Source organism: Arachis stenosperma, chromosome 6, assembly GCF_014773155.1.
Source record: "Arachis stenosperma cultivar V10309 chromosome 6, arast.V10309.gnm1.PFL2, whole genome shotgun sequence".
Taxonomy (NCBI): domain Eukaryota; kingdom Viridiplantae; phylum Streptophyta; class Magnoliopsida; order Fabales; family Fabaceae; genus Arachis; species Arachis stenosperma.
In genome coordinates, this window is record NC_080382.1 from 14,573,335 (window position 1) to 14,585,928 (window position 12,594).

A 12,594-nucleotide genomic window follows, 5' to 3' on the forward strand; every position below is an offset into this window, starting at 1 on the left:
TCTGAATGAAGCATCATAGGTATTTTCTATGATGGACTCTCTGAACTATCCAAGATGTCTTTGGATAGCTCTGCTGGAGGATCTCTCATCTGAAGAAGACGCCTACAGAAGCTCAAGAACTAATTGAAATGGTTGCAAATAACCAATTCATGTACACTTCTGAAAGGAATCCTGTGAACAATGGGACAAATCAGAAGAAAGGAGTTCTTGAGATTGATACTCTGAATGCCATATTGGCTCAAAACAAGATATTGACTCAGCAAGTCAATTTGATTTCTCAAAGTCTGTCTGGAATGCAAAATGCACCAGGCAGTACTAAGGACGCTTCATCTGAAGAAGAAGCTTATGATCCTGAGAACCCTTCAATGGAAGAGGTGAATTACATGGGAGAACCCTATGGAAACACCTATAATTCTTCATGGAGAAATCATCCAAATCTCTCATGGAAGGATCAACAGAGATCCCAACAAGGTTTCAACAATAATAATGGTGGAAGAAACAGGTTTAGCAATGGCGAGCCTTTTCCATCATCTTCTCAGCAACAGACAGAGAATTCTAAGCAGAACCACTCTGACTTAGCAACCATGGTCTCTGATCTAATCAAAACCACTCAAAGTTTCATGACTGAAACAAGGTCCTCCATTAGAAACTTGGAGGCACAAGTGGGACAGCTGAGTAAGAAAGTTACTGAACTCCCTCCTAGTACTCTTCCAAGCAACACAGAAGAGAATCCAAAAGGAGAGTGCAAGGCCATTAACATGACCTACATGGCCGAACTTGGAGAGGAGGAAGAGGTAGTGAACGCCACTGAGGAAGACCTCAATGGACGTCCACTAGCCTCCAATGAGTTCCCTAATGAGGAACCATGGGAATCTGAGGCTCACACTGAGACCATAGAGATTCCAATAGATTTACTTCTGCCATTCATGAGCTCTGATGAGTATTCTTCCTCTGAAGAGGATGAATATGTCACTGAAGAGCAAGTTGCTAAATACCTTGGAGCAATCATGAAGCTAAATGACAAGTTATTTGGTAATGAGACTTGGGAGAACAAACCTCCTTTGCTCACCAAAGAACTGGATGACTTGTCTAGGCAGAGATTACCTCAAAAGAGACAAGATCCTGGGAAGTTTTCAATACCTTGTACCATAGGCACCATGACCTTCAAGAAGGCTCTGTGTGACTTAGGGTCAAGTGTAAACCTCATGCCTCTCTCTGTAATGGAGAAGCTAGGGATCTTTGAGGTACAAGCTGCAAGAATCTCACTAGAGATGGCAGACAATTCAAGAAAACAAGCTTATGGACTTGTAGAGGATGTTTTGGTGAAGATTGAAGACCATTACATCCCTGCTGATTTCATAGTCCTAGAGACTGGGAAGTGCATGGATGAATCCATCATCCTTGGCAGACCCTTCCTAGCCACAGCAAAGGCTGTGATTGATGTGGACAGAGGAGAATTGATCATTCAAGTGAATGAAGAATCCTTTGTGTTTAAGGCTCAAGGATATCCCTCTGTCACCATGGAGAGGAAGAATGAAGAGCTTCTCTCAAAACAGAGTCAAACAGAGCCCCCACAGACAAACTCTAAGTTTGGTGTTGGGAGGCCACAACTAAATTCTAAGTTTGTGTGTTGAACCCCCACATTCAGACTCTAAGTTTGGTGTTGGGAGGTTCCAACATTGCTCTGAGCATCTCTGAGGCTCCATGAGAGCCCTCTGTCAAGCTACTGACATTAAAGAAGCGCTTGTTGGGAGGCAACCCAATGTTATATTTAATCTATTTTCCTTTGTTATTTTATGTTTTCTGTAGGTTGATAATCATGAGAAGTCACAAAATCAATTGAAAAAGCAGAAACAGAATGAAAAACAGAAAGAAAAATAGCACACCATGGAGGAGAACTTGCTGGCATTTAAACGCCAGTGAAGTTAGCAAATGGGCGTTTAACGCCCAGTCTGGCACTATCCTGGGCGTTTAACGCCAGAAAGGGGCACCAGACTGGCGTTAAACGCCAGAAAAGGGCAAGCACTTGGCGTTAAACGCCAGAAATGGGCACCAGCCCGGCGTTTAATGCCAGAATTGGCAAAGGGTGCATTTTTGCACGACACTTGGTACAAGGTTGAATTTTCCTTGACACCTCAGGATCTGTGGACCCCACAGGATCCCCACCTACCCCACCACCCTCTCTCTTCTTCTTCACCCATTCACCAATCACCTCAACACCTCTTCCCCGAAAACCCTTCACCTATCAAATCCCATCTTTCTCTTCACTACTCACATCCATCCTTCATAAAACCCCACCTACCTCACCATTCAAATTCAAACCACTTTCCCTCCCAAACCCACCCATAATGGCCGAACCCTACCCCTCTCTTCACCCCTATATAAACCCATCTTCACTCCTTCATTTTCACACACCCTAAACACTACTTCTCCCTCTTTGGCCGAACCACAAAGCCATCTCCATCTCCTCTATTTCTTCTTCTTCTACTCTCTTCTTTCTTCTTTTGCTCGAGGACGAGCAAACCTTTTAAGTTTAGTGTGGTAAAAGCATTGCTTTTTGTTTTTCCATAACCATTTATGGCATCCAAGGCCAGAGAAACCTCTAGAAAGAGGAAAGGGAAGGCAAAAGCTTCCACCTCCGAGTCATGGGAGATGGAGAGATTCATCTCAAGGGTGCATCAAGACCACTTCTATGAAGTTGTAGCCTTGAAGAAGGTGATCCCCGAGGTCCCTTTCAAACTCAAAAAGAGTGAATATCCGGAGATCCGACATGAGATCTGAAGAAGAGGTTGGGAAGTTCTTACCAACCCCATTCAACAAGTCGGAATCTTAATGGTTCAAGAGTTCTATGCTAATGCATGGATCACCAAGAACCATGATCAAAGTGTGAACCCGGACCCAAAGAATTGGCTTACAATGGTTCGGGGGAAATACTTAGATTTTAGTCCGGAAAATGTAAGGTTGGCATTCAACTTGCCCATGATGCAAGGAGATGAACACCCTTACACTAGAAGGGTCAACTTTGATCAAAGGTTGGACCAAGTCCTCACAGTCATTTGTGAAGAGGGCGCCCAATGGAAGAGAGATTCAAGAGGGAAGCCGGTTCAATTGAGAAGGCATGACCTCAAGCCCATGGCTAGGGGATGGTTGGAGTTTATCCAACGCTCAATCATTCCTACTAGCAACCGATCTAAAGTTACTCTAGACTGGGCCATCATGATTCATAGTATCATGATTGGAGAGGAAGTGGAAGTTCATGAGGTTATAGCCCAAGAACTCTATAAGGTGGCAGACAAGTCCTCTACCTTGGCAAGGTTAGCCTTTCCTCATCTCATTTGTCACCTCTGTTATTCAGTTGGAGTGGACATAGAAGGAGACATCCTCATTGATGAGGACAAGCCCATCACTAAGAAAAGGATGGAGCAAACAAGAGATCCCACTCATCATGAAATCCCTGAGATACCTCAAGGGATGCACTTTCCTCCACAAAACTATTGGGAGCAAATCAACACTTCCCTAGGAGAATTGAGTTCCAACATGGGACAACTAAGGGTGGAGCACCAAGAACATTCCATCCTCTTCCATGAAATTAGAGAAGATCAAAGAATCATGAGAGAGGAGCAACAAAGGCAAGGAAGAGACATTGAGGAGCTCAAGCACTCCATAAGATCTTCAAGAGGAAGAACAAGCCGCCATCACTAAGGTGGACCCGTTCTTTAATCTCCTTGTTCTTTATTTTCCTGTTTTTCGAATAATCATGCTTATGTTTATCCATGTTTGTGTCTTGTGATCATTAGTGTCTTAGTGTCTATGCCTTAAAGTTATGAATGTCCTATGAATCCATCACCTTTCTTAAATAAAAAATGTTCTTAATTGAAAAAGAGAAGAATTGCATGAATTTCAGATTTTATAACAGATTAATTATTTTGATGTGGTGGCAATACTTTTGTTTTCTGAATGCATGCTTGAACAGTGCATATGTCTTTTGAATTTGTTGTTCATGAATGTTAAAATTGTTGGCTCTTGAAAGAATGATGAAAAAGGAGACATGTTATTGAGGATCTGAAAAATCATAAAAATGATTCTTGAAGCAAGAAAAAGCAGTGAATACAAAAAAAAAGAAGAAGCGAAAAAAAAGGGAGAAAGAGAAAAAGAAAGAAAAAGAAAGAAATAAAGTTGTGATCCAAGGCAAAAAGAGTGTGCTTAAGAACCCTGGACACCTCTAATTGGGGACTTTAGCAAAGCTGAGTCACAATCTGAAAAGGTTCACCCAATTATGTGTCTGTGGCATGTGTGTATCCGGTGGTAATACTGGAAGACAGAGTGCTTTGGGCCACGGCCAAGACTCATAAAGTAGCTGTGTTCAAGAATCATCATACTTAACTAGGAGAATCAATAACACTATCTGGATTCTAAGTTCCTAAAGAAGCCAATCATTCTGAATTTCAAAGGATAAAGTGAGATGCCAAAACTGTTCAGAGGCAAAAAGCTAAAAGCCCCGCTCATCTAATTAATACTGATCTTCATAGATGTTTTTGGAATTCATTGCATATTCTCTTCTTTTTATCTTATTTGATTTTCAGTTGCTTGGGGACAAGCAACAATTTAAGTTTGGTGTTGTGATGAGCGGATAATTTGTACGCTTTTTGGCATTATTTTTAGTATGTTTTTAGTAGATTTAGTTAGTTTTTAATATATTTTTATTAGTTTTTAGCTAAAATTCACTTTTCTGGACTTTACTATGAGTTTGTGTATTTTTCTGTGATTTCAGGTATTTTCTGGCTGAAATTGAGGGACCTGAGCAAAAATCTGATTCAGAGACTGAAAAGGACTGCAGATGCTGTTGGATTCTGACCTCCCTGCACTCGAAGTGGATTTTCTGGAGCTACAGAAGTCCAATTGGCGCGCTCTCAACGGCGTTGGAAAGTAGACATCCTGGGCTTTCCAGCAATGTATAATAGTCCATACTTTGCCCAAGATTTGATGGCCCAAACCGGCGTTCCAAATCAGCTCAAGAATTCTAGCGTAAAACGCCGGAACTGGCACAAGAATGGGAGTTAAACGCCTAAACTGGCACAAAAGCTGGCGTTTAACTCCAAGAAGAGTCTCTACACAAAAATGCTTCAATGCTCAGCCCAAGCACACACCAAGTGGGTCTGGAAGTGGATTTTTATGTCATTTACTCACCTTTGTAATTCTTAAGCTACTAGTTCTCTATAAGTAGGGCCTTTTGCTATTGTATTTTTCATTTGGGGATCTTAGATCATCTTGAGATCTTTGAATCTTTTGATCACTGGGGGCTGGCCTCACGGCCATGCCTAGACCTCATTCTTATGTATTTTCAACGGTGGAGTTTCTACACACCATAGATTAAGGTGTGGAGCTCTGCTGTACCTCGAGTATTAATGCAATTAATATTGTTCTTCTATTCAATTCAGCTTGTTCTTATTCCAAGATATTCATTCGCACTCAAGAACATGATGAATGTGATGATTATGTGACGCTCATCATCATTCTCACTTATGAACGCGTGACTGACAACCACTTCTGTTCTACAAGCAAACAAGGCTTGAATGTTTATCTCTTGGATTTCCTTAACCGGAATCTTCGTGGTATAAGCTAGAATTGATGGCGGCATTCAAGAGAATCCGGAAGGTCTAAAGCTTGTCTGTGGTATTATGAGTAGGATTCAATGATTGAGTGACTGTGACGAGCTTCAAACTCGCGATTGTGGGGCGTTAGTGACAGACGCAAAAGAATCACTGGATTCTATTCCGACATGATTGAGAACCGACAGCTGGATAGCCGTGCCGTGACAGGGTGCGTTGAACATTTCCACTGAGAGGACGGGACTGTAGCCATTGACAATGGTGATGCCCAACATACAGCTTGCCATGGAAAGAAGTAAGAAGGATTGGATGAAGACAGTAGGAAAGCAGAGAGACGGAAGGGACAAAGCATCTTCATACGCTTATCTGAAATTCTCACCAATGAATTACATAAGTATCTCTATCTTTATCTTTATGTTCTATTCATAAATCATTCATAACCATTTGAGTCTGCCTGACTGAGATTTACAAGATGACCATAGATTGCTTCATACCAACAATCTCCGTGGGATCGACCCTTACTCGCGTAAGGTTTATTACTTGGACGACCCAGTGCACTTGCTGGTTAGTTGTGCGAAGTTGTGTTTATGCATGGTATTGAACACCAAGTTTTTGGATTCATTACCGGGGATTATTTGAGTTGTGAAAAGTATTGATCACAATTTCGTGCACCAAGTATCCTGGTTCAGCTGCTAAGTGCAATGCAGCCTACATCCAGTCTCCATCACAACAGTGACAGAATTTCACTATAATCAAACAGATTAAAGACACCAATTCTTCCTAGGAACTACCCTTCCTATCTGGGACAAGTGTAGAATCTATCCCTAATCCTGAACTTGACTTGGTCACCTACCAAGCTTTCAACTGCTAAGTGCTAACCCAACTTGCAAGGGAATTTCCACAGAATCATGATACACAACACAGATGTACAAAGGACCTCTAAAGACATCTATGGCTTTTTCTTTTAATTTTGTATACTCTGCCTTTTTCCGCTCTATGGCTTTTTCATACAAACCTCACTGTTTGCCTTTTTCATGAGACTCAAGACAGACAAAACTAAACAGAAAAATACAACATGAAAAACATTGAAAGAGAAGAACTTCTGTTAGCTTGGGTAGTTATGAGAACTATGTGCTTTTCACTCTTTTCTCCTTACTTCAAGCCTTGGCTGTCCACCCTTATTATAGAAGGGGAAGCCTCCAAGGTTAAAATGGTTGAACCGCGCTAATCTTCTTCTTCTTCAACACAAAACTGGTTCGGCCAGAGAGAGAAGAGAGAGAATCAAATGTAAAAACCAATATGCAGTTATCTCTTCCTCATCCCTTCTCACCAAGCTTCATCAATCCGGGCCTTCCATCTTGACTTGTTCCCCAGGAAGGATTCCTGACCCTTGATGAGTCCTTGATGTTTTACAGCTCCATCTGCTCTATCTTCTGCCTCTTCCTCCACGTAGCTACAGTAGCTACCTTCTGTGATGGTTGATCAAAAGTAGAGACGAGCCATGCCTCTGGGATCTTTTTCCTCTGACTGATTTGGATCTTCTTCCATTTTCGTGTATGGAGAGCTTGAGACTTTCTCACCACTTCTTACCATAAGTGGCAAAGATCTTAGCCACACCCTACTGTGGATCTTCTTTTTCTTACCGCCATCGTCACAATGGCTTCTTGCTTGCACATAGCTTCACTGCTACAGTGCCTAAACTCTGATAGCTTGCAACTTCTTCTTCTCTGTGACATGACCGAAACTGATGAGAGAAGAGAGAGAATGCTTTCAGAGAAAATAAAGAAGGAAATTAAAATCAATTGCACTCAATTAAAACCCACTTCCCTCTTTCATGCTTTGTAACGTGTGGAAACTTAATTGCCATCAAATCAATTACAATTTCTCTCTCATGTTACCAATCTCTGCATTAACTCCATTTAATTAAATTTGAATTCCATCCATGGAGTGAGTTGGTGTCCGTGGGAAGCATGCAGTATTTGCTTTCTTTCCTTTTCAAATTCGGACCAAACCTTTTTGGTCTAGTAACAAGGATTTTAATTGGGCTTGATCAACAATGTTCTGGCCCAACTAACCTATCATTGATTCAGCCACAATGATTAAAACATTTTTGTACCAAGACTGAATTTTTTTATTTCACATTGGGCTTGTCAATTTTGGCCCAAAGCAAAATCTGCAAACAACAAAATTATTAATTTATAAATGTGAATTAAAATTCAAATTAATAATATTGTGATTGATTCGTTTAATAATGTTTGATCATCATCACATTAATTTGGAGTTTTTCAAACTCATCAACCCCTAATCCGTATAAAAAGAAGGTAAGCCAAAAAGACGAAGAAGATCTTCATCGATGTTATTTCATCACTCAATTTCTAAAATAAAAAATAAAATTAAATATGTAAGGAATATAATTTAAATAGTTAAATACTCTACATATGAAGAATTATGATCAATTGACTTGCATGAGATAAAATAATAAAATTTATAATAAAAAATTATAAAAACTTAAATAAATAGAAACAAAATAAAAGAAATAAAAAAGATAAAGCACCATGACAAATAATAATGTTTTATAGTTTATAAAAAAAATCAAAGAGTATAAATAATGCTTCATAGGAGAAAAAAAATATTACCAAATAAAAGAACAATGAATAAAAAATGAAATTCTTTTATAACATATGTGACCTTTTTACCTTGAATAAGATATAAAATGTAAAAATAGATAAAATAAAAAAGAAAATAATGAAATTATTCTTTTTAATAAGTTGAAAAAATATTCACGACCATATAATTAATAGTGGCCATATAAACAATAAATTGCGAAAAAAATTAATAAAAATATTAGATTTGATATTAAAATGAAAGAAAAAATCTAAACAAGGAATAAAATCTAAAATTTAAAATTAAAATATTTAAGATTAAGAAAAAAAATGTAAAAAAACTTTTGGAAAACAACAACTTAATCACTCAAACATTAATGTGATAATAGATTGAATCAAACAACATATATTTAAATTAATTAAATTAAATAATTGATATAATAAAATAATTAATATAATTAATTAGTTATAATTAATGTGATCAAACAAAATATTAAATAATTTAATATGTATTTCAATCAAATCAAATGAATAATTAACTATAAAATTTTAAAAGTCAACGAGCTATAATTTAAAACTTCAAATACCATAGGCTCCTCATACTCACCTAAGAGATTACGAGTTTGAGTCTCCTTATTTTCGATAAAAAAAAAACTATAAAATTTTAAAAAAATTATTAATCAAAATGCATAAAACAAAAAATTAATGCAAACTAAAAAAAAAATAATTCATTTATTTCAATCGAATCAAATAATTGATTAATTATAATTAACCAGGTCAAATAAAATATTAATGCATATGCGGGAGAAGAAATCTTTGCTATTAGTGACTCCTCAATGTTCACAAGGGCAGTTTCAATCATGATTGCTGGAAGATAGGCGACAAGAAATAAAAAGACAGAACCGTCTAAATGTATAAGAGATTATCAAGTAAATTTTAGATACCCAAATCTTGATGTCCATTGTTACCTCGAATCTTAACTATATGATCTGAATTTCTGGGCTAATTTTTTTGTATATTGAAAAAATATTGGTGTAATATTCAATCATTTTAAAAAACACAATACAAAAAAATCTAATGATTAAGTATTACACCAATATTTTTTCAATATACAAAAAAATAAAGTCAACATTTTTTGATCTATCATATATTGTAAGTTAATAAATCTAATTTAGAAGTTTTTAGTTAAAATTCTCTATAAAATAACATTAAGTTTGGATCCGGACATACATATATGAAAAAAATTAGTAGTATTCTTATTTTAGGGTAAATAGTTAGCAATGATAATTAAATATAATAGAATTATTAAATCAATAATAATTCATATGAGAAATATAAAAAAATGTTTCTAGAAATTTTATGCCTATTCTACACTAATAACTAATTTTTATAATTAATTTTAGTATATACTTAACGTCATTGTACTTGAAAAATGGCAAAAGGACATGTCATCAATTGGCAAGAACAATGAAAAAACTACATCAAGAGTTACTATATTTTTACTTATATTATTTCAGTTCAAAAATTAAACTCATCACTCAAATATAAGATTATTTACTTGGTTGTCAAGTTGGACTGAGGGTTCATTTCTTAAAAGAGGTAGAGGTAGTTGGCACTGGTAAAAGCCTCAAGACTCATGAATGGAGTAGAAGAATTTCTTTGGTGCTACAAAATGTCATCTTGCTTGAACTTTGAAGGGGAATCATTTACATAATTGGATGAAGAACATTAACTTCAAGAACATAAAATGAGTTGACATGGGCTTGAATCATTAAACATTAAATATTGTTAAATATTTAAATGAAGTGTCTTAGTAATAGTAATTTATTTTTGGGTGTACAAATAAGTATTTACCTAAAATAATTAGAAAATTTTAAATTTTTGTATTTTATTTTTTATACTTTACTTTTTTTTCTTGTAAAAAAATTAAGTAGAGTATAAAAATAAATTAATAAATATTTTTTAGTCAAATTAATAAGAATAATTTTTCAATCATTTAAAATTTTTTAAATTAAAAAATAATTTTTATTATTTCTTAATCTATATATTACTGTCTAAATTGGACACTAATTTTTACTTTTTTGGACACTGACACTAATTTTTACAATCCAAAGGAGGTTTTTCTTGGGCGTTTTGAATGAGAATGTTGGGCCTAAGAACAACATAAAATGGGTATGGGACCCGACCCGAAACACAGTAAGATGGAGCTGCGGTTCAGTGTGAGTGAGGTAGAAAGAAAAACGAAGGAAAAACTCTGAAAACCCTAATCTTTGATTATGTATCGTTATCTCTCTTCGATTCGCCATGTCCGTGGATCTTCTCTCTTTTCTCTCGTCACACCCAAACCTTCACCGTTTCTTATCTCTGCCTTCTTCTCAGGATCGTTGCAAAACCACATCGGTAATTTCCTGGTTCTCTTTTTTGCTTTCAATTTTTAACCCATCCATGGATTATGGCATTTCGATCTTATTCGTTAGAAATTTTGCTTATTGATTAGTGGTTTAGGTTGAGTGTTCTGGTTGGTTGGTGAATTGTGTGTTTGGAAGTTTATAACCTGAGTTGTTTGATATGGATTTGTGCAAAACATTATGGCTATTGTGCTTTTAGTTGAAGTTTCAATTGTTATTTGTTATTGTCGAATTGGAATGCTCAAATGGTTGCAAATTGAAAATGGATGTCTTGGATCAGTTTCACCGTTTCAAAATTTGCAAGTGAGGGTTTAGTTTTTAGGGTAGTCACTAGTCATGAGTGTAACGGGGTCTTATTCCAAATTTTGATGCTGCAGAGCATGTTAGAGGATTTTCAACTGGTGAATCGGATCCTAATCGTCCCTTTTCGATGCGGGATAGATTAAATGAAAACTCGAGAAGTGGGAATGAAACTTTACCGGATGCCATCCGGGATAGGGTGATGCGGAACACGAGTGGAAGTGGTGCTGAGAATGAGAGGAGTTTCAACCGTCAACTGGATAATCTTCCTTTTTTCATGCAGAATGGAGAGAACTCAAACTCAAGAGGTGCCAATTATGCTCAGAATAGGAGGGGTTTTGGCCGTGATTTGGGTACTCGTCCTTTTTTTATGCGGGATAGGGAGAATCTAAATGTAAGCAATGAGAATGATGGTGAGACTGAGACTGAGAAGAGTTCCAGGCCTATGGATTTTGTGAGAGGGGTTATAGATGAAGATGGCCAGGATCATCTTCAGGTTTACAGTAATCAATTTGAGAGAGATGCCGATTTTGTTCATATAAAGATGCTGCGGAACAACACGTTTGTTACCGTAACAGATTCTAAAGGGAACATAAAGCTTAGCGGCTCTGTTGGTTCCGTGAAAGAGATGAAATCAGGGCAGAAGCTTGCTAGGTATGCTGCTGAGGCAACTTCAGAGGTTGTCGGGCGAAGGGCAAGGGGTTTGGGGTTGAAAGCTGTTGTTATGAAAGTGAACGGATTTACTCATTTCAGGAGAAAAAGGCAAGCAATAATGAGCTGGTTGGAGGGTTTTTTGGATTCTCGAGCGGACAAAAGTAGAAATCCGGTTGTTCACATTGAAGATACCACTAGAAAGCCTCATAATGGTTGCCGACTCCCAAGGAAACGACGAATTTAGATTTGGTTAGTTTGATGGCTTAATAAAGAGTTTTTGTAGTAGTATGGGAAATGCTTTGTTGTTGTTCTCTTTATGTTGTTGATGGGCTATATCATTCTCAATTGAAGGTTATAGATCTGTTACTTGTTAATCTGTTTTTCTACCATTCTTTAGTTTTTGCATGTGTGATTACATGACCCCATGTTTTGCATAATTCAGATTGATGATAAAGTTAACATGACTCTTTTTGGTAACAAGACTTTCGTTGGTGATACTGTTGAAGCCATATGTTATTTCTAACATTGAAATGCCAAGTTTGATTCATGAAAGTTCCACCAAAATTTTTACTTTTGAACCTTGGGGTGCAATCAATAATTATGAATGGTTAGGTACTACAAGTTGGTATTTTTCAAAGAAAATTTGAAGCTTAACTATGATTATCTATTTACCAAGCCTTGCAGTTTAGAAGGAAAAGGACTTTAATGTTGATGGGTTAAGCAAAAAAGCATGATCATATCAAGTTATATATATTTATCATTGTCTCAATGCAGTATGTAGTTATGAACAAAAACGATGTGACAAATCTTATAACGGGTGGAAGTGTTTTTAGAAATATAAATATGTCAATCTTAGAATTCTAAATTTAAATCTTGATCAAATTTAAAAAAGTTGGATGATATAGATTAGAGGGGTGGGCTTAATTAAAACAATTTTAATACTTTTGCTTTGCAGCATAATGCATTAAAATAGAAATTTTTAATCATATAAAAGGATGCTATAATATAAATCTTGATAAC

General features: G+C 36.6%; 1 protein-coding gene across 1 annotated transcript; it reads left to right on the top strand.

Moving 5' to 3' along the window:
- Nucleotides 1-10,413: 10,413 nt before the first annotated feature.
- On the top strand, nucleotides 10,414-12,033 carry LOC130932815 (probable ribosomal protein S11, mitochondrial). Its single transcript, XM_057862231.1, has 2 exons — nucleotides 10,414-10,612; nucleotides 10,998-12,033. Exons 1-2 carry the CDS (start codon nucleotides 10,489-10,491, stop codon nucleotides 11,816-11,818), a joined length of 945 nt encoding a protein of 314 aa, XP_057718214.1. The 5' UTR covers nucleotides 10,414-10,488; the 3' UTR covers nucleotides 11,819-12,033.
- Nucleotides 12,034-12,594: the final 561 nt, after the last annotated feature.

Bases quoted from the DNA above. Each gene is read 5' to 3' on its own strand.
- LOC130932815 (XM_057862231.1), top strand. From the start codon at position 10,489: ATGTATCGTTATCTCTCTTCGATTCGCCATGTCCGTGGATCTTCTCTC. The intron at 10,613-10,997 runs GTAATTTCCTGG...TTGATGCTGCAG, and splicing joins ATCGTTGCAAAACCACATCG to AGCATGTTAGAGGATTTTCA.